A 22,377-nucleotide genomic window follows, 5' to 3' on the forward strand; every position below is an offset into this window, starting at 1 on the left:
GAGCCTCTGCTCCGCAACAAGAGAGGCCAAGATAGTGACAGGCCCGCGCACCACGATGAAGAGTGGCCCTCGCTTGCCGCAACTGGAGAAAGCCCTCGCACAGAAACGAAGACCCAACACAGTTATAAATAAATAAATAAATAAAAGAATGTGAATTTCTTTAAAAAAAAAAAAGTCACAAAAAAAGAAAACTACAGACCAATATCACTGATGAATATAGATGCAAAAATCCTAAACAAAATACTAGCAAACAGAATCCAACAGCACATTAAAAGGATCATACACCATGATCAAGTGGGGTTTATCCCAGGAATGCAAGGAGTCTTCAATATACGCAAATCAATCAATGTGATACACTATATTAACAAATTAAAGGAGAAAAACCATATGACCATCTCAATAGATGCAGAGTAAGCTTTGGACAAAATTCAACACCCATTTATGATAAAAGCCCTGCAGAAAGTAGGCATAGAGGGAACTTTCCTCAACATAATAAAGGCCATATATGACAAACCCACAGCCAACATCGTCCTCAATGGTGAAAAACTGAAACCAGTTCCACTAAGATCAGGAACAAGACAAGGTTGCCCACTCTCACCACTATTATTCAACATAGTTTTGGAAGTGTTAGCCACAGCAATCAGAGAAGAAAAAGAAATAAAAGGAATCCAAATCGGAAAAGAAGAAGTAAAGCTGTCACTGTTTGCAGATGACATGATACTCTACATAGAGATTCCTAAAGATGCTACCAGAAAACTCCTAGAGCTAATCAATCAATTTGGTAAAGTATCAGGATACAAAATTGATGCACAGAAATCTCTTGCATTCCTATACACTAATGATGAAAAATCTGAAAGTGAAATTAAGAAAACACTCCCCTTTACCACTGCAACAAAAAGAATAAAATATCTAGGAATAAACCTACCTAAGGCGATCAAAGACCTGTATGCAGAAAATTATAAGACACTGATGAGAGAAATTAAAGATGATACCAAAAGATGGAGAGATATACCATGTTCTTGGATTGGAAGAATCAATGTTGTGAAAATGACTATACTACCCAAAGCAATCTACAGATTCAATGCAACCCCTATCAAACTGCCACTGGCATTTTTCTCAGAACTAGAACAAAAAATTTCACAATTTTTATGGAAACAGAAAAGACCCCAAATAGCCAAAGCAATCTTGAGAACGAAAAATGGAGCTGGAGGAATCAGGCTCCCTGACTTCAGACTATAATACAAAGCTACAGTAATCAAGACAGTATGGTACTGGCACAAAAACAGAAATATAGATCAATGGAACACGATAGAAAGCCCAGAGATAAAGCCACGCACACATGGTCACCTTATCTTCGATAAAGGAGGCAAGCATATACAGTGGAGAAAAGACAGCCTCTTCAATAAGTGGTGCTGGGAAAACTGGACAGGTACTTGTAAAAGAATGAAATTAGAACACTCCCTAACACCATACACAAAAATAAACTCAAAATGGATTAAAGACCTAAATGTAAGGCCAGACACCATCAAACTCTTAGAGGAAAACATAGGCAGAACACTCTATGACATAAATCACAGCAAGATCCTTTTTGACCCACCACCTAGAGAAATGGAAATAAAAACACAAATAAACAAATGGGACCAAATGAAACTTAAAAGCTTTTGCACAGCATAGGAAACCATAAACAAGACCAAAAGACAACCCTCAGAATGGGAGAAAATATTTGCAAATGAAGCAACTGACAAAGGATTAATCTCCAAGATTTACAAGCAGCTCATGCAGCTCAATAACAAAAAAACAAACAACCCAATCCAAAAATGGGCAGAAGACCTAAATAGACATTTCTCCAAAGAAGATATGCAGATTGCCAACAGACACATGAAAGAATGCTCAACATCATTAATCCTTAGAGAAATGCCAATCAAAACTACAATGAGATATCATCTCACACCGGTCAGAATGGGCATCATCAAAAAATCTAGAAACAATAAATGCTGGAGAGGGTGTGGAGGAAAGGGAACACTCTTGCACTGCTGGTGGGAATGTAAATTGATACAGCCACTATGGAGAACAGTATGGAGGTTCCTGAAAAAACTAAAAATAGAACTACCATACGACCCAGCAATCCCACTACTGGGCATATACCATGAGAAAACCATAATTCAAAAAGAGTCATGTACCAAAATGTTCATTGCAGCTCTATTTACAATAGGCAGGACATGGAAGCAACCTAAGTGTCCATCATCGGATGAATGGATAAAGAAGATGTGGCACATATATACAATGGAATATTACTCAACCATAAGAAGAAATGAAATTGAGTTATTTGCAGTGAGGTGGATGGACCTAGAGTCGGTCATACAGAGTGAAGTAAGTCAGAAAGAGAAAAACAAATACCGTATGCTAACACATATATATGGAATCTAAGGGGAAAAAATGGTCATGAAGAACCTAGTGGCAAGACAGGAATAAAGACACAGACCTACTAGAGAATGGACTTGAGGACATGGTGAGGGGGAGGGGTAAGATGTGACAGGGTAAGAGAGTGTCATGGACATATATACACTACCAAATGTAAAATAGATAGCTAGTGGGAAGCAGCCACATAGCACAGGGAGATCAGCTCGGTGCTTTGTGACCATCTAAAAGGGTGGGATACGGAGGGTGGGAGGGAGGGAGATGCAAGAGGGAAGAGATATGGGGATATATGTATATGTATAACTGATTCATTTTGTTATAAAGCAGAAACTAACACACCATTGTAAAGCAATTATACTCCAATAAAAATGTAAAAAAAAAATAGAATACTATGTATACTTCTATTAATAGTATCATATCAGACTAAACCTGAGGTATTCAACTTATAGGAATTAAGCCTTCCCCTTTCTTTAAAAATACTATTTAGACTTCAGATAAATAAAACAGCAGAATGTTAAACTTCCACCGTAGAATATTTTTTATTATAGCAACTTTGAAAACTGAAAATTAAAATATGAAGGAAATAACCCTCATATGCACCAATTCACTAGAAAATGTTACTTAAACCCTATGATCTTAAAATGGAAATTTTCATTTATGCTTATATTATCTAAGAGAGTTAAAGATGCCTGACACACATGATAAACATAGAAAAACAAGATATCTAGGCATTTACATTTACAGAAATATATTACCAAATCAAGTTTCTTACATTATATAGGCACACAGAAATTTACAATGGACCTCAAAATTATTTCAAATTTAAACTCTAAAAATCGTTAACATCAGGCCACAGCTGGCTACAAAATCATTCTTCCCTCTTCTTGTCCTCCCATCCCTCCCCTCAAAAACCAGAATTAACTGCTGCTGTATTCTGAGTATTCTAAAAATAAATGTCTTATAATAACTAATACAAAAAATTAATATACACAGCCGGAAATAATTTGGGAAACATGAGAATGGCCCCTAGTAATTTAGAAAATTAAAAGAGTAAAAGTTCAAAGAAAGGGATTCAGCATTTGTCTGAAGGAAGACAGCCTAAGCGGCACTAAGTAAACTGCAGTTTGGGGTAAGCATTATTAACACTTAAGTCAGCAGTTATTAAAAGTAAAATTCTGAACAGTTTTTATTTTCCAAAGTCCCACTTTGGACTAGTAATATTACTTTCATAAAGAGGAAAAAACTCTCAATAATATTATGATTTAGAAAGTGTTGCACTGGTCCCACTGAAATTACAGAAAAGATTTTTATTAAGTAATAACTGGATCAAGATGATAAATTAAATACAAGTTCTAGCCTCCCTTACCAACCCAAATCCACAGGTACAACAGGAAAAACAGATGTAGACACATGCATATAAGATTTTTAAAATTAATTAATTAATTTTTTAGCTGTGTTGGATCTTCGTTGCTGTGTGTGGGCTTTCTCTAGTTGCAGCGAGCGGGGGCCATGCTTCTTTGTGGTGCGTGGGCTTCTCATTGTGGTGGCTTCTCTTGTTGCAGAGCATGGGCTCTAGGTGCATGGGCTTCAGTAGTTGTGGCACTCAGGCTCAGTAGTTGTGGCTCACAAGCTCTAGAGCGCAGGCTCAGTAGTTGTGGCGCACGGGCTTCGTTGCTCCGTGGCATGTGGGATCTTCCCAGACCAGGGCCCAAACCCGTGTCCCCTGCATTGGCAGGCGGATTCTTAATCACTGCGCCACCAGAGAAGCCTTGCATATAAGATTAAAGGAGGAAAAAGCAGCCTCCTTTAATGCATGATGACATATGCAGGAACTGTTTCAAAATGCAGCGAATTCAGGTGGTAGATATGGGCAGCAGGAGAGAGCGCCCTGGCCAACCAAAAGGATGGGTGGTTGGACAGAACGCTTACAAAGCTGTAACAATCTATCTGTCTCCTATCTGTCACTTCAGCATCATCTTATAACACTCTCCTACTTACTGGCCTTCTTTTGTTTCCTGGAACAGGTCTCCACCTATGAATGTCACCATTACATACAAATCCTTCCCTGACCACCCTATATAAAGTAATTCCTTAGTCTTCCTATCATAGCCCTTTATTCATTTGTTTAGGCTCTATCTTCCCCCACTAGAATGTGAGCTCCACAAAAACAGAGATCTTGACTTATTCACTGCTCAGCAGATATTCACTGAATGGACGAGTGAACTGGTTGGGGCACCTTCCCACCTCATCTCCACAATGAACAAAAGACAGCAGAGGTGTCTGCTCCCAAATAAGAGTGGTAAGGAGGAAAATGTTTATTGCCAAGAAAAAGGTCAGTAATGTACGGAAGAGACAAGATCCAGGAGTAAGGGGAAGCCCTGCTACCTTTGAAGACTAGCTACTGGACCTCCCTCTGGGCAGCATTAAAGACAAGTTGCAATACCCAGGGCCAGGAAGCATGTCCCACGCTTTTCCCACAATTACTGGAGTAAGGCTATAGTAATTATATATAGCATTTACAAACGGACAAACAGGGAATCTTATGGGGGAAAAAGAAAAACTGAGTACACAACGAAGAATCACCAACACTTTTGGGAAATCAGCACTTTAAGAAAACACTAAACTCAACAAACAGAATACCCAAGGAAACAGCATTAATAACACAGAATAAGACTTTAATATGTTGAAAGAGATGTGTGATTATACTATATCCATAAGAAAAAGAATGAACTATAGTTACTAGAAATTAAAAATACAATCCTTGACATAAAAAAAATAGCTGAATAGGAGATTATAAACAGCTTAAAAGTTGAGACATTCTCCCAGTACAAAAAGCAAAAGGACAAAGAGATGGAAAGCATGAAATGAGGGACTTCCCTGGTGGTGCAGTGGTTAAGAATCTGCCTGCCAATGGAGGGAACACAGGTTCAATTCCTGGTCCAGGAAGATGCCACATGCCGCGGAGCAACTAAGCCCGTGCGCCAGAACTACGGAGCCTACGCTCTAGAGCCCGCGTGCCACAACTACTGAAGCCTGCGTACCTAGAGCCCATGCTCCGCAACAACAGAAGCCACCACAATGAGAAGCCCGCACACAGCAACAAAGAATAGCCCCCACTCGTAGCAACTAGAGAAAGCCCAGGCACAGCAATGAAGACCACATGCAGCCAAAAATTTTTTTAAAAAGCGTGAAATGAAAAGTTAATAGATAAGAAAAATAGGAAATGAAGAAATAAAACTGTCTCTATTCACAGATGATAAGATCTTATATACTGATATTATATAGAAAATCCACCAAAAGCTATCACAGCTAATAAAAAAACTCAGCGAAGTTGAAGGATACAACAGCAACAATCAAAAATCAATCGTATTTCTATACACTAGCAATGAAAAATCTGAAAAGGAAATTAAGAAAACAATTTCATTTATAATAACAACAAAGAATAAAGTAACAAACAGTGCTGGAACAACTGGATAGCCACATGCAAAAGAATGAAGCTGGACCTTTACCTCACACCATACACAAAAATTAACTCAAAATGATCCTACCATCTGTACTTAAGTGTGAAGCAAAATAAAGATATTTCTGGACATTAAAAAAATAAAAACAAATTGGTCACCCATGCAACATATTTAAAAATATGACTCATAGAAGCATTTCAGGGGGGAAACAAAAAGGAATTCTAGGACACCAGAAACAGTGGCAGGTAATAAGTTTGATCTAGATGTAGCAATGGACACTTGAAACAAACAAAAGAATCCATTTAACCTTGACACTTGGAAGAGTCTCTTGAGCAACAAAGTTTAAATGACAGAGAATTACATTTCATTTTTTTATGGTTCTAATCACATTATGTGATTATCAGATAACACAAATAATCATAATATAAATGCTGTTTACTGATTTTCAGTTCTTCCAATCAACCTACAGACAAAGCACAACCGATAATGAAAAAAATGTAGATGTTATAAACTTTGCCAATGTTAAAAAGTAATTTAAGTAATAAAAATTGGGAGGTGTATGGGGAAGAAAAGTAGAGGAAAGGGAAAATATAATTTCTCTACCCTTCATAGAAGTGAGTAAAAATTTATTGTATAAAATTACTAAATCAAAAAACGATAAGTATATTATTTATAAGTTATTAATAGCAATGACCACAAGAATTAAAACCAGGAACTTAATATTGTTTGGGTAGTGGGAGTGTTAACACAACAATTCCTTTTAATTTTCTATCCTTCTGAATTTCTTTTGCGTTTATGCATTAATTGCATAATTTTAAATTACTAGTTTACCAAAAAAATAAGTACTTAAATTATATTTACTCAATGGAATATTATGCTGTTGTTTAAAAAAGTTAGGTGAGGGGACTTCCCTGGTGGTCCAGTGGTTAAGAATCCGCCTTCCAATGCAGGGAATGCAGGTTCGATCCCTGGTTGGGGAACTAAGATCCCACACGCCGCGGGGCAACTAAGCCCGTGAGCCGCAACTACCAAGCCTGTGCGCTATAGAGCCCAAGAGCTACAACTAGAGAGAAGCCTGTGCACTGCAACTAAGACCCAATGCAGCCAAATAAATATATTTTTAAAAAAGTTAGGTGAGGTGGAACTATGTATACTGACATGGATAGATGTCCATAAGTGGGAAAAAAATTTAGAACAGCACATGTATGTAAGGAAGTATGTGTATATATAGTATGTATCTGTGTCTTTGTAAATAGATATAATACATATAAAGAAGTGCTATATAAATATTTGTATATTAGTGAAAACCATGTCTGGAAAGATTTATCAACAGCTGTGTCTATAGGTTTAGAAGTGGGGTGGATTTTACTTTATATACATGCATATACTACTTATATAATAATAACAGTAATAAAGAGATACAGTGATAAATATTTAAAAATATGTCTATGATATACTGTAAAATTAAAAAATTAAGTTGTAGACCAATATGTTTATAGCACAATACTATTTTTGTGAATAAGAAGTTGTAGGTTTGTAAGTAGATCTGTGTAAGCTTAAGTCAAGAAGGATTAGTACCATATAGTGGATAAGCACCAGATAGTGGTTATACCTATGAGTTGAAGGAACAGAAGAGAAATTAAATTCCTACATTACATAAGTTAAAAAAAACAAGTCATGAGGTTATGGGGTTTTTAAATTTTTCTTTTAAAATATTTTTTTCAAATAAATAAAAACCCACAAACAAGATTAAATTAAAACCATAATATTTTTAAAAATGAAACTGATAACAGGCATTTTTAAGTGGAAATCTAAAAGCAAGTTCTTCCTACCCACTAAAACAATCTATAAGTCAGTCCTGTTCTGTCATTAATACAGAAAGAAACATTGCTCACAAGTTCCTAGCTAATTCACCAGAGGGCTCTCTCACCAAGAAAGTTCTACCGTCTCTATTAAGTTCTGGGCCCCTGCAGCCTAAGCTATGGCCTTCTTAAATACCTGTGACCTCAGAATCTTGTGACATAGATCATTTCATTTCAAAGGACAGAACTTTAGAAAAGAAGGCATTTCTTTAAAAGCATAGGATAAGGAATTGGTTAGAAAGAATGATACTTACATGTAAACATAATTCGCTGGGTATAGAAGTTATCACATTCAGGTCCCTTTTGAACACTGATATGTTAGCAGGCTGACTCACAGTCACATTGGACAGAATCTTAGAGCCTGTCTGCTGAAAATTAGGGGACTGTGCAGGACTATCTTGAACTCCACAGTGACTGATGCCTATGACTTCTGGCACTGGACATGAGACTGTGTCTTCAGCAGAGGAAGAAAACGGAGAGTCTATGCTTTGCGTATCCTTCTGACTCTCAGGATAGATGCTAGATATGCTATGCTCCTGATAGAGCAAATTTCTTAATTTTTCATCCAGAGTTTTAATTCGGTTGTCTGCAAACTCCATTTTTGGAGGTCCTTCCCCATCTGATTCCACGACAGTAGAGGACAGAAGGCTAGTTGGTTCAAGGCCAGGGGTCTGAGTGGGAATGACCATCTTAGGAGAACTTGCTTCCATGATCACTGCGGTTTCTCCTTCTTGGGAAATAAACTCTGCATCCGTAGTTGGCTGCTGCACTGGTAAGGACTGAGGCTTTTGATCAGACATAAATGCCAGGGTTGTAAGAGAGTTAGGAGCAATCTGAGTTGACTCACCAGGAACTGCCTGACTGGCAGCTTGGTGACCTGGATACACAGGTAGGAATATGCCTGCTTGGCTGGTGAGTCCCTCACATTCAAGTGGAACTGCACGAACTGAAGTAGCCGTATGACTGGAACTACTAGCAACTGGTGCCATTATCTGCTTGTCATCTTCCACTTGATAAAGTATAGCTGGCAGCTTAGTTTCTACACTGGCATATTCAGAAATCTTACCATCAACTACATCCTTGTGTTCTGATGTGGAGGTGTAAAGTGCACGCTGGCATGGATTATTTTCTAGAGTGAGCAGCGTGTCCTGTGATATTTCCTTATTACTTATGTTTCTTGGACCTGGAACAATAACAAAGAATGGCTAAGCATGTATTGGTAAGTACAAAGCATGGACTAGTACTCAAACTCAAAAGGAACAGGAGGAGCAAGGGGCAAATTAGAACCTATGTGAAAGTACTCTTGTAAATAAGACTCAAAATACACAGAATTCAACCTAACAAGGAGAAAAAGCTTTTCCTTTTTTTTCATAAATTTTAAAATTTAAATGGCTTAAGTTACCTCCTAACATTAACATCTTCAAAAATGCTTATGAAAATTCTCATAAGCATAAAATACCCATGAAAACAAGTTAAAGATACAGTATATATTTTGCATCCCCATCTTCCAGGTCTGGATAAAGGTGGCAGAGAACAAACACTTACTAGAAAGCAGATTTAGCCCAGGAACTGTAGACATGGACTGCTGAAGAGAAGGAAGAGATTGAGCCTCACGGTTTCTTATTGTCTGATTGATACAAAATCGCCATCGACCAACTGGGGATGACTGAGGAGCAGATTCATCTGTAGAAAGAACTGGCAAAAATTAATATGCTAAGCAATTGTCAATATGTTTACCTATTGACTAAGGAAACCAGGTTAAAACACCGATTTGTCTTTTATCTCCATTTCCAATGGCACTAGGATATGTGTAACTTATAAGACCAGACCTCCTAACCCTGACTGACAAATACTCTAACAACTAAGCACAAGATATCTTTAGAGAAGGATTTTGGATTCTACGGAAACAAACATTGTATCAATAGCAATTAAAAGCAGGGCACTTTTGGGAAAAAAACAAAAAGCACTTTTTCCACTAAAACCTACATCTTCTGTTCTGTATCCTGATTATGGTGGTGCTTACACAAATCTATAAGAGGACTAAAATTTACAGAACCCTACACCAAAAGAAAAAAAAGTCTATTTTACTGGATGACAACTTAAAAAATAAAGTAAAATAAGCCCCTACATCTGTACACCTACTTTGTTAACTTATTCAAAAAAGTTATTCTCTTTTAAACTTTACCCTACTTTGCCAGTCAGAAATATACTCAGGGACTTCCCTAGTGGCACAGTGGTTAAGAATCCGCCTGCCAATGCAGGGGACACGGATTCGAGCCCTGGTCCGGGAAGATCCCACATGCTGCGGAGCTACTGAGCCTGTGCGCCACAACTACTGAGCCTGTGTACCACAACTACTGAAGCCTGCACGCCTCGAGCCTGTGCTCCGCAACAAGAGAAGCCACAACAGTGAGAAGCCCGTGCACCGCAACAAAGAGCAGACCCCACTCACTGCAACTAGAGAAAGCCCGCACACAACAACGAAGACCCAACACAGACATAAATAAATAAATAAAAAGAAATCTACTCAAGACTCCTGCTAATGAGAAAAAGAAGACAGAGGAGAACCCTGACATCCTAACACAAACTACATTTGAGGGTAATGGTATCTGGTTCCATGACTCCCACACCACCTGTTGCTTCTTCATGCTGTTATAATTCCTTCAGATGTCCTCATTCGTCTGTGGCTCTTCTCCCCCTCCCAGACACTCTAAATATACCCATGACCAGAGCTGAGAAGAATGGAGAGATAAGGTTATGAGAAAAGAAAATAGAAGACCCCATTTTTAGTCCCTGGCAGTTTATCTGGTATCTGATTTACAAAAACTTATCAGTGATCAGAGCAGGTAGAAGCATATCATTGGTGGAATGAAATCAAGATACTAATGCTATTAAAACATGAGGCAAACTTAGAACATAATGATTTTAGCTAAGAAACTTGTTGTCCATCTCATATAGGGGAAAAAAAAAACTTAACCAGTTAAGTTCAAACAATAAAGCCATTAAAGGTCAGCAGTACTGTGACTGCTTCTCTGGTAACATACCATGCAAAAACTCAGAAATAAATTAATCAGGTAAAGAACCAATACTTGGAGGAAATCTGGAGAATGGTTTTACTTCTCACTCTTTACTTCTTATTTCTGGGCTATAAAGTCCTTTCAAAGTGTGGGAAAACCTACATTAACAATTTATCAAATTCCTTTATTGGCTAACATCTTTCCCAAGGTGTGTACATTAAAAGTTTCCAAATGTCTTGCTTCAAAAGCCAAATGGTAAATTTTATTAAGTATACTTACTGCTGGTTTGAGTGGATGCAGAATTTATCTGTACTTGTTCAGATGATCCTGTCTGAATTAAAAATGAATAGATAAATAAAGAAGTTCCTGATACATATCCGAGAAGACCTATTTGCTAAGCAATTGCTCTTACGTGGCTACTGCTGGATTCCACAGTAATAGAGTCAACTCCAACGGCTCTTTCTGCAGCAGAGTGGACATGAAGGATCTCCTGGGCTTGACCTACGATAGCCCTCAATTCTTCTACAAATTTTTCTTTTTCACTTTCCAGGACAAAGTTATCTTCCACCTATCCAAAAGTAAAAGTAATTCTATTCACAAGAATGAATTTAGTTTCTTCAAAATTATAATATGGTGACTACCATAAAGAAAAATAAATTAGGTATTTAGATCTAAATGCCACAACAGAATTAACAAAGACCAGCAATAAAATGCCACATAATACATTAAATTATTCTATTTTGAGACCACTGACATTTGTCAGATTGGCACTACCTACCAGAAGCCAGCATTTTAAAAAAATCTGGCATTCTATAAATTGATTGCCATTTGAAGAACATAACTGAGGTAATGTTTACGTTTAAAACTAGGATGTCCAAACGCAAAAGCTTTTAAATAAAAAAAAAATCACAAAATGAAGCATATCTAAAGATGATAAAGAATGGCCTAGAGACAGTTCAGAAAATACTACATTAAATAAGAGGCAGACTGACAAAATTATTAACTTTTAAAATGTTAAATTCTGCTTGGCCAGGAATGTATATACAAAGAAAACTGGCAGAAACAAAAGCATTATGTACTCTTCATGCCACCCTAGCTCATCCCCATTAAAAAAAAAGAGGAGGGGAATAGTAACTTAAGCCTAACAATTCAAAGAAAATACAAAAACTAAATGAAATGAACATTACTTGAACACCTATATGTAAGATGTTATATCAGTAGCTAATATATTAGAATTACCTGGGGAACTTTACAAACTATTAATGCTTAGGCCTCATCTCCAAAAATTCTGATTTAATTAGGGACCCAGGCAACAGAATTGTTTTTGTTTTAGTTTTTGTTTGGGGTTTTTTTTTTTTGGCTGCGCCACGTGGCTTGCAGGATCTTAGCTCCCCGACCAGGGATTGAACCCGGACAACGGCAGTGAAAGCACCGAGTCCTAACCACTGGACCACCAGGGAATTCCCAACAGAATTGTTTTTAAAAAGCTCTTCCAGTGATTTTGACATGCAGCTAGGGATAAGAACCACTGACCTAGATCCTCTCTTAATGAAACTCCCTCATATTTTACACATAAATATACAGAAACCAGAGGAGGTATAGTGACTTACTCTTGATCATAACCAATTTAGCTCCGTACAAATTTTAAAAACTAGCAGTACCCTAAAAAAAGATGGCTCTGAATAAACGGGGGGAGAGTTAGAGAGGAAAAAGAGACAGAATGCTGAAGGGAAAATAATTTGGTTTTACTGTACTTACCATATAGTCTGCAATATCCTCTGGTGCATCACCATCAACATCAAACTTGAAGGTGACCATCTTGTTATTGTGTGTCTCCAGTTGACACTCCACCATGTTGTCTCCAGAGGTTGACACCTGGGCACAAACATGTCACTAGTTTAAGAGTCAGTCATTGTCTTCTCTTTGTAAATGGTGCAGGAAACATTTGGATGAGCTCACATACAATATATGAAAAAAATGGTTTAAACTGTTCAGAATCTAAAAAGATTGTTTTTCCCTTGATGAAATACTGTCTAAACAACCATTGTATGACAAATCTAAGGCTCAAATTATTCAGCAAAAAATAAGTTAGAAATGTGAACCTGTGGGAAAGAAAAGGAACACAACTTTTATGAAAAGGCAAAAAAAAAAAAGTTACAACGGTCACTATAGCTATCTGCAATGCAAAGATCTAAATCTGGTCATTCATTTCCAAAATTCTCCCACAACTTGACCCTTTAAGCTAAAGAAAATGCACTGCTAATGGAAATGTAAACTGGTCCAAACTTTATGGACAGCAACCTAGAAATACGTATTTAGAAACTTTAAAAAAATCTTCATACCCTTTGACCCACTAATTCTACTTCTAGGAATCTATCATAAGGAAATAATCAGGTATATATACAAAGATTTGTGTTCAAGAGTGTTTGCTGCAGAGTTTCATAATACTCTATACTCACCTCCACAGCAACATCGCCCCTCCCTGACCCCCCAGACCTCAACATGCACTCTTAACCAAATCATATTTATACACTGACCTGAAGGACAGTAAGCTGAAATTTAGTCCCCTTTTCTGATCTAGGACAGGAAGCTCTTCTCTGTTTGATCCGATCTTGTTTGCCATTTCCACTTGGGTTATCAGGGGTATTGGTGTTTTCCTTCACAGCTGCCACATCATTATTCAAACTATTATTTTTAAAAAAACAAAAGCAATTCCAATTCAATTTCTCAGAGAAGACATTATTCCATGATTCTCAAAGTCCAATATTTAACCCAAATCAGAGTTAACATCTGAAATTCCTTTGTGGATAGAATCATTCCATCTTGATGGTAAAATTCTAAGAAAAACCCTCAATTATAAAATCATAAATAATGTTTAAATAAAATATATAAGTAGTACAATATCTCTCAAAAAGTTATGACTGCACAACTCTGCAAATATACTAAATGCCATTGAATTGTACACTTTAAATGGGTGAAAATCTAATGGTATGTGAATTATATCTCAATAAAGCTGTTTTTAAAAGTTATGAAACACTGAGATTATATTGTATGTATTGGGAAAACATCTCACAGTAGTGGGAGTGAAAGAAAAACACTGCTAGTGATGGACCTCTGTGGAACCTTTTATCAGGGGATGTTCCTGATCAATTTTATTTTGTTTGTTTTGGGGTTTTTCTTATTAATATGTTCAAATAAAACTTCTAAAAACCAATTCTCACTCAAAATATAGCTGTTTATGTAACAAACTCAACAGGGGATACATGAGGTGTGGAAGACAGGAATAGTGCAGGAAACAGAAAAAGAAATGAAAATGAGATAAAGAAAATGTAGTATGTATATACAATGGAATATTATTCTGCCATAAAAAAGAATGAAATCTCGCCATTTGTAACAACATAGATGGAACTTGAGGGCATTATGCTAAGTAAAGTAAGTCAGAAAGAGAAAGACAAATACCATATGATCTCACTTATATGTGCAATCTAAAAAAACGAAAAATCTCCCAAGCTCATAGATACAGAGAACAGATTGGTGGTTGCCAGAGGCAGGTGTGGGGGGAGGGGGTAGAAAGTGGGCGAAATGGGTGAAGGGAGTCGAAAGGTACAAACTACCAGTTATAAAATAAATAAGTCATGTAATGTACAACATGGCAACTATAGTTAATAATGCTGTATTGCATATTTCAAAGTTGCTAAGAGAGTAGATTTTAAAAGTTCTCATCACAAGAAAAAAAATTTTGTAACTATGTATGGTGATGGATGTTTAAACTAGACTTATTGTGGTGATCATTTCATAATATATACAAATGTTGAATCACTCTATTATACATCCAAAACTAATATAAGGGTATACATGAGTTTTACCTCAATAGAATGAAAGGAAGGAAGGAAGGAAGGAAGGAAGGAAGGAAGGAAGGAAGGAAGGAAGGAAGGAAGGAAGGAAGGAAGGAAGGAGGAAGGAAGAAGGAAGGAGGGAGGGAGGGAGGGAGGGAAGAAGAAAAAATACACCATAATTTTGGTTAAAAAAAACTGAAAATGAATGATGTGAAAATGATTCAACATGATTAATTCTAACTAGTTATATTTTGCAGGTTCAAGTCAATATGATTATGACAGGGCAGACTAACTTTCAGCTGATCTGTGTCAAAGGTATTTTTCAGCTTTTTCTTTAATAAATTTGAAGATATTTCAATAAATAACAAAAATTCCAATAAATACATTTGAAACTTAAATGAGATCTGTAAGCAACAGATATTTTTTAAATTAATTTTTAGGTTAAGTCCTTTCTCCTAAAAACTACTCAGGAAGTATCTATATAAAGATATGCAATAAAAAATAAAACTAACTCCTAAAATTTTTTCTATGTCCCTGTGAAAAAGAATTTTCATAAATACAAGTAGAGGAAGAAAATACATTAATACTGCTCTTAGTTTTTTAATAGACAGAGAAATAGCAGTAATAAATAACACCTTCAGAGGATAAAAGGGACATAATTCTAGTCAATGCAGCTGTATCATTCACTTTGCAAAGTTATCTTAAAACACTAGTTTAGGGTTTCGGACAAGATGGCAGAAACTCAACTCTCCCCGTTCCTCCCCACTAAGTATAACTAAAAAATCTGGAAATAATACAGTAGAATATCACAGGAGGGCACTGAAGAGTGAAAAAATGAAGGCAGACTAGCTAGGGACTCCCAGGACTTGAGGAAAAATATAGCAGCTTGGCATCTCCTGATTACCCACCCAGTGACAGAAAGCAATCCAAGCTCAGCATCTCCTGACTCCTGGGCCAAAAGGCAAAGGTAACCCAAGCCCAGTGGTCTCCTGAACCCCAACCTATCAACAGAAGGTGGTTCAGGTGGGCCCTTTCCTCCTGTGGTGATGCTGGTGGGAACCCTACCAGTAGCATGTGGTCTGGAGAGCTGGCTTAGGGCAGCAGGCCTAGAGAAGTGCTCTCCAACCCCTTGGTCCAGCAGTGGGTCCCAATGGTGTCAGGTGAACCAAGCAGATCAGAATAATAATACAAAGACTCTAAAAACTAAATTGTCATTAGAACCATAGTCCACAAAAGTAGACCAGGACCTTTGCACCTAAACACAGTGACTGACTGCCAAAATAGAGTATTTAAATAGGATCCAGAGTATCCTAACATAATGTCCAAAATGTCCAGGAGACAAATGAAAATTCTCTGTCATACCAAAAACCAGGAAAATCACAACTTGAATGTGAAAAGACAATCAACAGATGCCAACACCAGGATGAATCAGATATTGGAATTACCTGACAAGGATTTTAAAGCAGCCATTATCAAATTGTTTCAACGAGCAATTACAAATACTTTTGAAGCAAATGAAAAGCCAGAAAATCTCATAATAATAGAAGATACTAAGAAAGAAGCAAATGGAAATTATAGAAAGAGTACAATCATAGAAATAAAAAATGCACTGAGTGGGCACAATAGCAGAATGAATAGGACAAAGGAAAGAATCAGTGAACCTGAAGACAGAACAAGAAAAATTAACCCAATCTGAACAAGATAGAGAAAAATATTAGTTTACAACTACCAAATAACAATATGATTATATATCTGGTTGTAATTTATTTCTTTAGATTAGCTGGAACTTTAAATTACATTATTTCTTATTTCCTTTTTTAATTCTTATAATATTTTCCTAAGGACAGAATATGATGGGAATTCCCTGGCACTCCAGTGGTTAGGACTCTGCACTCTCACTGCCAAGGGCATGGGTTCAATCCCTGGTCAGGGAACTAAGATCCCACAAGCCACGGTGGTGCAGCCAAAAAATAACAACCCCAGAATATTATAATAATGTGAACAAGAAAATGGTCAATAATTTCATAGTCCATATGATCTTTATTAACATAAAAAAGTAAAAATAATATCTACTATTTTTATTGAACATACACACAAATACTAGAACACAGAAACTTCTTCAGTCAAGAAACACTAAGTACCTAATGAATGCAATACTTCAACATACCCTCATCGCTTTCATGGTATTAATTTGAAGATACTCACCTTCGAACTAAATCCGGTTTTAGAAGAGTTGCTGGTTGTTCAGCTCCAACTGCTTGGGATACAGGCTGTAAATAGCACAGAAATAAAACTTATTACGATAACAGCAAACTTTAAGCTGAAGGTGCAATTTGCTATTATTGCAGAAAACGTGTTTGTTACATTTCATACTTTGGTTACCACACAAACCAGGTAAAATGTCTACATTACTGAATGTCTATATCAATCCTATTATTGATGTTACTACCAAAGATAAAGAAAAATAAAATGTAGCAGTATTGATATTCATCAAGACTTTTTCATTAAAAAAGACAGCATTGTTTTTTATACTTTTGTTTGTGTTATTTTTCAATGGCTTCCAGTCCTGATTGTAAAACTACTAATAAAAGGAAGAGTTGCTGCCATTCCAGAAACAGATAAATCAATGATTCAAGCTTTAACGTAATGTATGGTCTCTCTCTCTCATTCCCTTTTCACTAAACTACTGCCAACAATTCCTTTGAGCTGTTAGTATCCAGCAGCTGCAATACTGGCATCTAGCAGAAAAGTTTATAAAGGCAAATGCCAACCCTGCTGGAAAATAATGTTAAACATTTATCTAATCCATCCTATGCATTGCCGCTGGTGACAGTACAGTGACTTTAAAATGCAAATCTACCAAAATCAATCACTTATCTACCTAGTTTAAACCCTCTGTGATGGCCCCTCATCTTCTATAAGGTTAAGTTCCTTTGGATGGCAAATAAAGTCCTCAATGAACTGGTCCCTGCCTCATTCTCTAGCTCTTCTCTTCTTGAAGCCACAATGAACTCTAGCTCCTCTGAATGAGTTGGGCTTTTTCATATACAGTGACTCTACTTATATTCCTTCATCTCCCTGGACTATTTCAACTACTCCTTAGTCCTGTCCATTTAGCAAATATCTGAATGGAACTCCTGTATACAAGAAGGCTCTATTACAATGGGCTCCAGAAAGACCAGCAAAATCACCTTGGAGTCTCTTTAAAAAACACATATACCTTATCTCATATCTTGGTTTCTAAACTAAAAGGGATAAAGGTTCCTTGGAGAAATGGCTGATTCCAGCACTGGGGCAAGGAAAATATAAGATGAGCCTGGATCATCTTGCTATCCCCCAAAGTAAAGAACTGCTCAAAGAACGATGGGAACATATCAAAAGCACACTTGAGCCACCTTGAAGGGGTTCCCACTACCCAAATATGGAACAATTGGGCATGAAAATAAATAATGAGTAACAGAATATAATGTATTTAATAAAATAAAATAATCCAAGAGTTCATACTGATACAAACAAAAGAAAGCTCTTACAATACAAAGCCAAATAAATATAAGGAATGACAAAGTTAGAAAATCATCAATGGATGATAAAACTAGTGGGTGAAAGTTGGATGAGGAACAAGATATCTACATAGTTTCAAAATATCTCCCCACAAATCACTTATTCATTACAAAAGCAAAACATGGTCACTTTACAGTGGAAGAACTTGGCAGCCTCCACCTTAACCAAGTAATCAAATTTAACCTCAGCAATATTGGGAGAAACTGACATTACATGGCTCCTAATATGATACAATGCACAAAGGTTACAACATTGTTTGCATGGTATTCCTGACAAAAATGCATGATCTGAATGTGGGGGAAAAAAGGAAACGTCAAACACTCAAATTGAAGGGCATTCTATTCGGTTTGCAAAAAGGTTCGATTGGTATTTCCGTAAGATAGCTCTAGTAGCACTTAGTTGTCTTTAACTTCATTTGAAACAATTTTCTTAGATTGTATGTGACAGGTGTCATATCAGCCCACATTAAAAAAAAGACTTGGGCTTCCCTGGTGGCGCAGTGGTTAAGAGTCTACCTGCCGATGCAGGGGACACGGGTTCGAGCCCTGGTCTGGGAAGATCCCACATGCCGCGGAGCAACTAGGCCCGTGAGCCACAATTACTGAGCCTGCGCGTCTGGAGCCTGTGCTCCGCAACAAGAGAGGCCGCGATAGTGAGAGGTCCGCGCATCGCGATGAAGAGTGGCCCCCACTCTCTGCAACTAGAGAAAGCCCTCGCACAGAAACGAAGGCCCAACACAGCCATAAATAAATTAATAAATAAATTTAAAAAAAAAAAAAAAAAAAAAAAAAAAAAAGACTTACCAAAACTGGTGAATTTTTGTGTAGCCATTTTAATATTGAAGATGGAAGAAAAAATGCAACATTTTCCGCATATTGTGCTTTATTATTTCAAGAAAGGTTAAAACATAACTGAAACGCAAAAAAAGAATTGTGTAGTGTATGGAGAAGGTGCTGTGACTGATCAAATGTGTCAAAAGTGGTTTGCGAAGTTTCGTGATGGAGATTTCTTGCTGGACAATGCTCCACAGTTGGGTAGACCAGTTGAAGTTGACAGCCATCAAATCGAGACATTCATTGAGAAAAATCAACATTATACCATGCGGGAGACAGCCGGACATACTCAAAATATCCAAATCAAGCATTGAAAATCATTTGCACCAGCTTGGTTATGTGAATTGCTTTGATGTTTGGGTTCCACATAAGTTAGGCAAAAAAAAAACCTTCTTGACCATATTTCCTCATGCGATTCCCTACTGAAACGTAATGAAAACGTTCCGTTTTTAAAACAAAGTGTGGGGCTTCCCTGGTGACGCAGTGGTTAAGAATCCGCCTGCCAATGCAGGGGATACGGGTTCAAGCCCTGGTCCGGGAAGATCCCACATGCCGTGGAGCAATGACACCCGTGCATCACAGCTACTGAGCCTGCGCTCTAGAGCCTGCGACCCACAACTACTAAGCCCGCATGCCACAACTACTGAAGCCTGTGTGCCTAGAGCCCGTGCTCCGCAACAAGAGAAGCCACCGCAATGAGAAGCCCGTGCACCACAACAAAGAGTAGACCCCACTCTCCGCAACTAGAGAAAGCCCGTGCACAGCAACGAAGACCCAACGCAGCCAAAAAAAATAAAAGAAAATAAAGAAAATAAATAAAGAAAATTTAAAAAAAAAGTGTGACAGGAGATGAAAAGTGGACACTGTACAATAATGTGGAACGGAAGAGATCTTGGGCCAAGTGAAATGAACCACCACCAACCACACCTAAGGCTGGTCTTCATCCAAAGAAGGTGATGTTGTGTATATGGTGGGGTTGGGAGTCCTGTATTATGAGCTCCTTCTGGAAAACCAAATGATTAATTCCAACAAGTACTGCTCCCAATTAGACCAACTGAAAGCAGCACTCGACGAAAAGTGTCTGGAATTAGTCAACAGAAAACGCATAATCTTCCATCAGGATAATGCAAGACCACATGTTTCTTTGATGACCAGGCAAAACCTGTTACAGCTTGGCTGGGAAGTTCTGATTCATCCGCCATATTCACCAGACATTGCACCTTCGGATTTCCATTTATTTCGGTCTTTACAAAATTCTCTTAATGGAAAAAATTTCCATTCCCTGGAAGACTGTAAAAGGCACCTGGAAGAGTTCTTTGCTCAAAAAGATAAAAAGTTTTGGGAAGATGGAATTATGGAGTTGCCTGAAAAATGGCAGAAGGTATTGGAACAAAAGAGTGAATACGTTGTTCAATAAAGTTCTTGGTGAAAATGAAAAATGTGTCTTTTATTTTTACTTAAAAACCGAAGGCACTTTTTGGCCAACCCAATACAAAATAACTGACCTTTATTCTTAAAAAATATCAATGCTATAAAAGACAAATGAAGGCTGAGGAACTGTTACAGATTAAAGGAGATAAAAGAGACAAACAGTACAAGGCAATGCACGATCTTCAATTAGATCCTGGATCAAGGGGGGGAAACTGCCATAAAGGACATTACTTGGACAACTGGTGAAATATTAATGTGGACAACAGATTAAATAATAGTATTACAGTCATGTTAAATTCCCTGAATTTGGTCATTGTATTGTGGTTAAGAAAATATCCTTGTTCTTATAGCAATGATATATTTAAGGGTAAAAGGACATTATGTCTGCAACCAGCTCTATATATCAGAGGGAAAATCATGTGTGGATGAATGGATGGATGGATGGATGGATGGACCGACCAACTGACCAACAGATCAATGGACTGTCATCCTCTAATGTCTTTTATCATATCCTTCTTTATCATATATGTTTAATGCCTGACTTTAAGGACTCTGAATGATTCATCTTTGTATTCTTAGTGCCTCTTAGCACAGTGCCTGGAACATTTTAGGCTTCCAATAAATGTTTGAAGGTATTGATAGAAAGAAATAAGAAAGAAAACAATGATATAAAAAAGGCTGTGCCATACACATGTTTGTGATCCCATATTACTAATCCTGGACATCAATCCTAAGGAAATAATACAAAGGAAGAAAAAAGTACATAGTATAAAGTTTGTTTCATAGTAAATGTTCAATAAATGGTAGCTAACTCTGTTTTTATTGTGGTATTATGCACAGTAAAAACTGGCATCAAGTTGATGTCCAGGAATAGAGAAAGAGGTAAATATGAATACTTATTTCACTACTGTGTGGCCACTGAAAACTAGAATTGTGAAGTCCAAGTAAAGGCAGGGAAAATTACTTAACAATGAATGAAAAAAGCAGAAAACAAAACTGTACATATAATTACAAACACTTATGCATATGACAAAAGCTTGGAATACAATAACAAATATCATAATCACTACCATGTTAAGAAAATAGCATTCTTTGGTGATTTTTTCCCCCATTTTACTACTTTTTATAATGTCACTACTTACATTTGATTATTTAAAACTTTCAAAGGATAGCAAATACTTAGAGGAAAATAGGCACTTTCATAAACCACTGGGATTTATGGGATTGTAAACTGCTTAGACCTTTCTGAAGGGTAATTTGACAATATGTATCAAGTTTTTAAAAGGTCTAGCAATTTTATTTCTAGAAATCTATCCCAAGGAAATAATTAAGAGTGCATAGAAAGATTTAGCTACAAAAATGTTCTTCACGACATGGAATATAATTACAAACAGCAAAAAAATAGTCACTTGTTTCCTTTATCTGCTCCATTAAATAAATAATGGTACATCCATACTAAAGGATATTATGCAGCCCTTTAAAAATGTGCTTAAACATATAAGATGTTACAAGTGAAAAAAGATTATAAAAGAGTATATATACATTATGGTTACATTAAAATTGCATGTATGCGTAAGCATATAAAATGGTCTGGAAGAATATACACCTGGTGTTAAGCAAGCTTAACTATATTCATCTTGCTTTGGTAATAAGAAAAAAATTAATTCAACTTTGTACAGATTTATCAACCCTGAAATCTGATAATCTCAGTGCAGGTCCCCATTATTTCAATGCACAACTTTATAGTTATTTTAGACAAAGGTAAGAATGAAACATTTCACTAAATTTGAAAAACATCTACAAATATCCCAGCATCTATTTGCAAATATTAATTTTGAAACTCCTAGAAATATTATGACAGAACTTGGTTTGAAGCTGGCATATAAAAAACGCAGATGAACCAACTATTAGCCATGATTCTGAGGACCAACAGAAAGTAGCATTAATAATCCTGTTAA

The 22,377-nt window shown here is 36.8% G+C and overlaps 2 protein-coding genes across 12 annotated transcripts in view; one reads left to right on the top strand and one right to left on the bottom strand.

Moving 5' to 3' along the window:
* The window catches only part of LOC309620413 (uncharacterized protein), a 90,327-nt gene that overhangs the window by 59,857 nt on the left and 8,093 nt on the right, over positions 1–22,377 (top strand). The gene's annotated exons all lie outside the window — the stretch shown is intronic.
* The window catches only part of WNK3 (WNK lysine deficient protein kinase 3), a 141,053-nt gene that overhangs the window by 48,724 nt on the left and 69,952 nt on the right, over positions 1–22,377 (bottom strand). For 8 of the 11 annotated variants that reach the window (XM_082376518.1, XM_082376519.1, XM_082376515.1 and 5 more), the window contains 7 exons: positions 16,800–16,864; positions 13,296–13,443; positions 12,517–12,633; positions 11,171–11,326; positions 11,038–11,089; positions 9,287–9,436; positions 7,996–8,924 (listed from right to left, as the gene is read on the bottom strand). In XM_082376518.1, the coding sequence (XP_082232644.1) occupies positions 7,996–8,924; positions 9,287–9,436; positions 11,038–11,089; positions 11,171–11,326; positions 12,517–12,633; positions 13,296–13,443; positions 16,800–16,864 (1,617 nt within the window). The remainder of the gene's footprint in view (positions 1–7,995; positions 8,925–9,286; positions 9,437–11,037; positions 11,090–11,170; positions 11,327–12,516; positions 12,634–13,295; positions 13,444–16,799; positions 16,865–22,377) is intronic. The other 3 variants (XM_082376520.1, XM_082376512.1, XM_082376513.1) reach the window with 1 other exon arrangement.

The sequence above is a fragment of the Balaenoptera borealis genome, assembly GCF_965194805.1.
Source record: "Balaenoptera borealis genome assembly, chromosome: X".
NCBI lineage: Eukaryota > Metazoa > Chordata > Mammalia > Artiodactyla > Balaenopteridae > Balaenoptera > Balaenoptera borealis.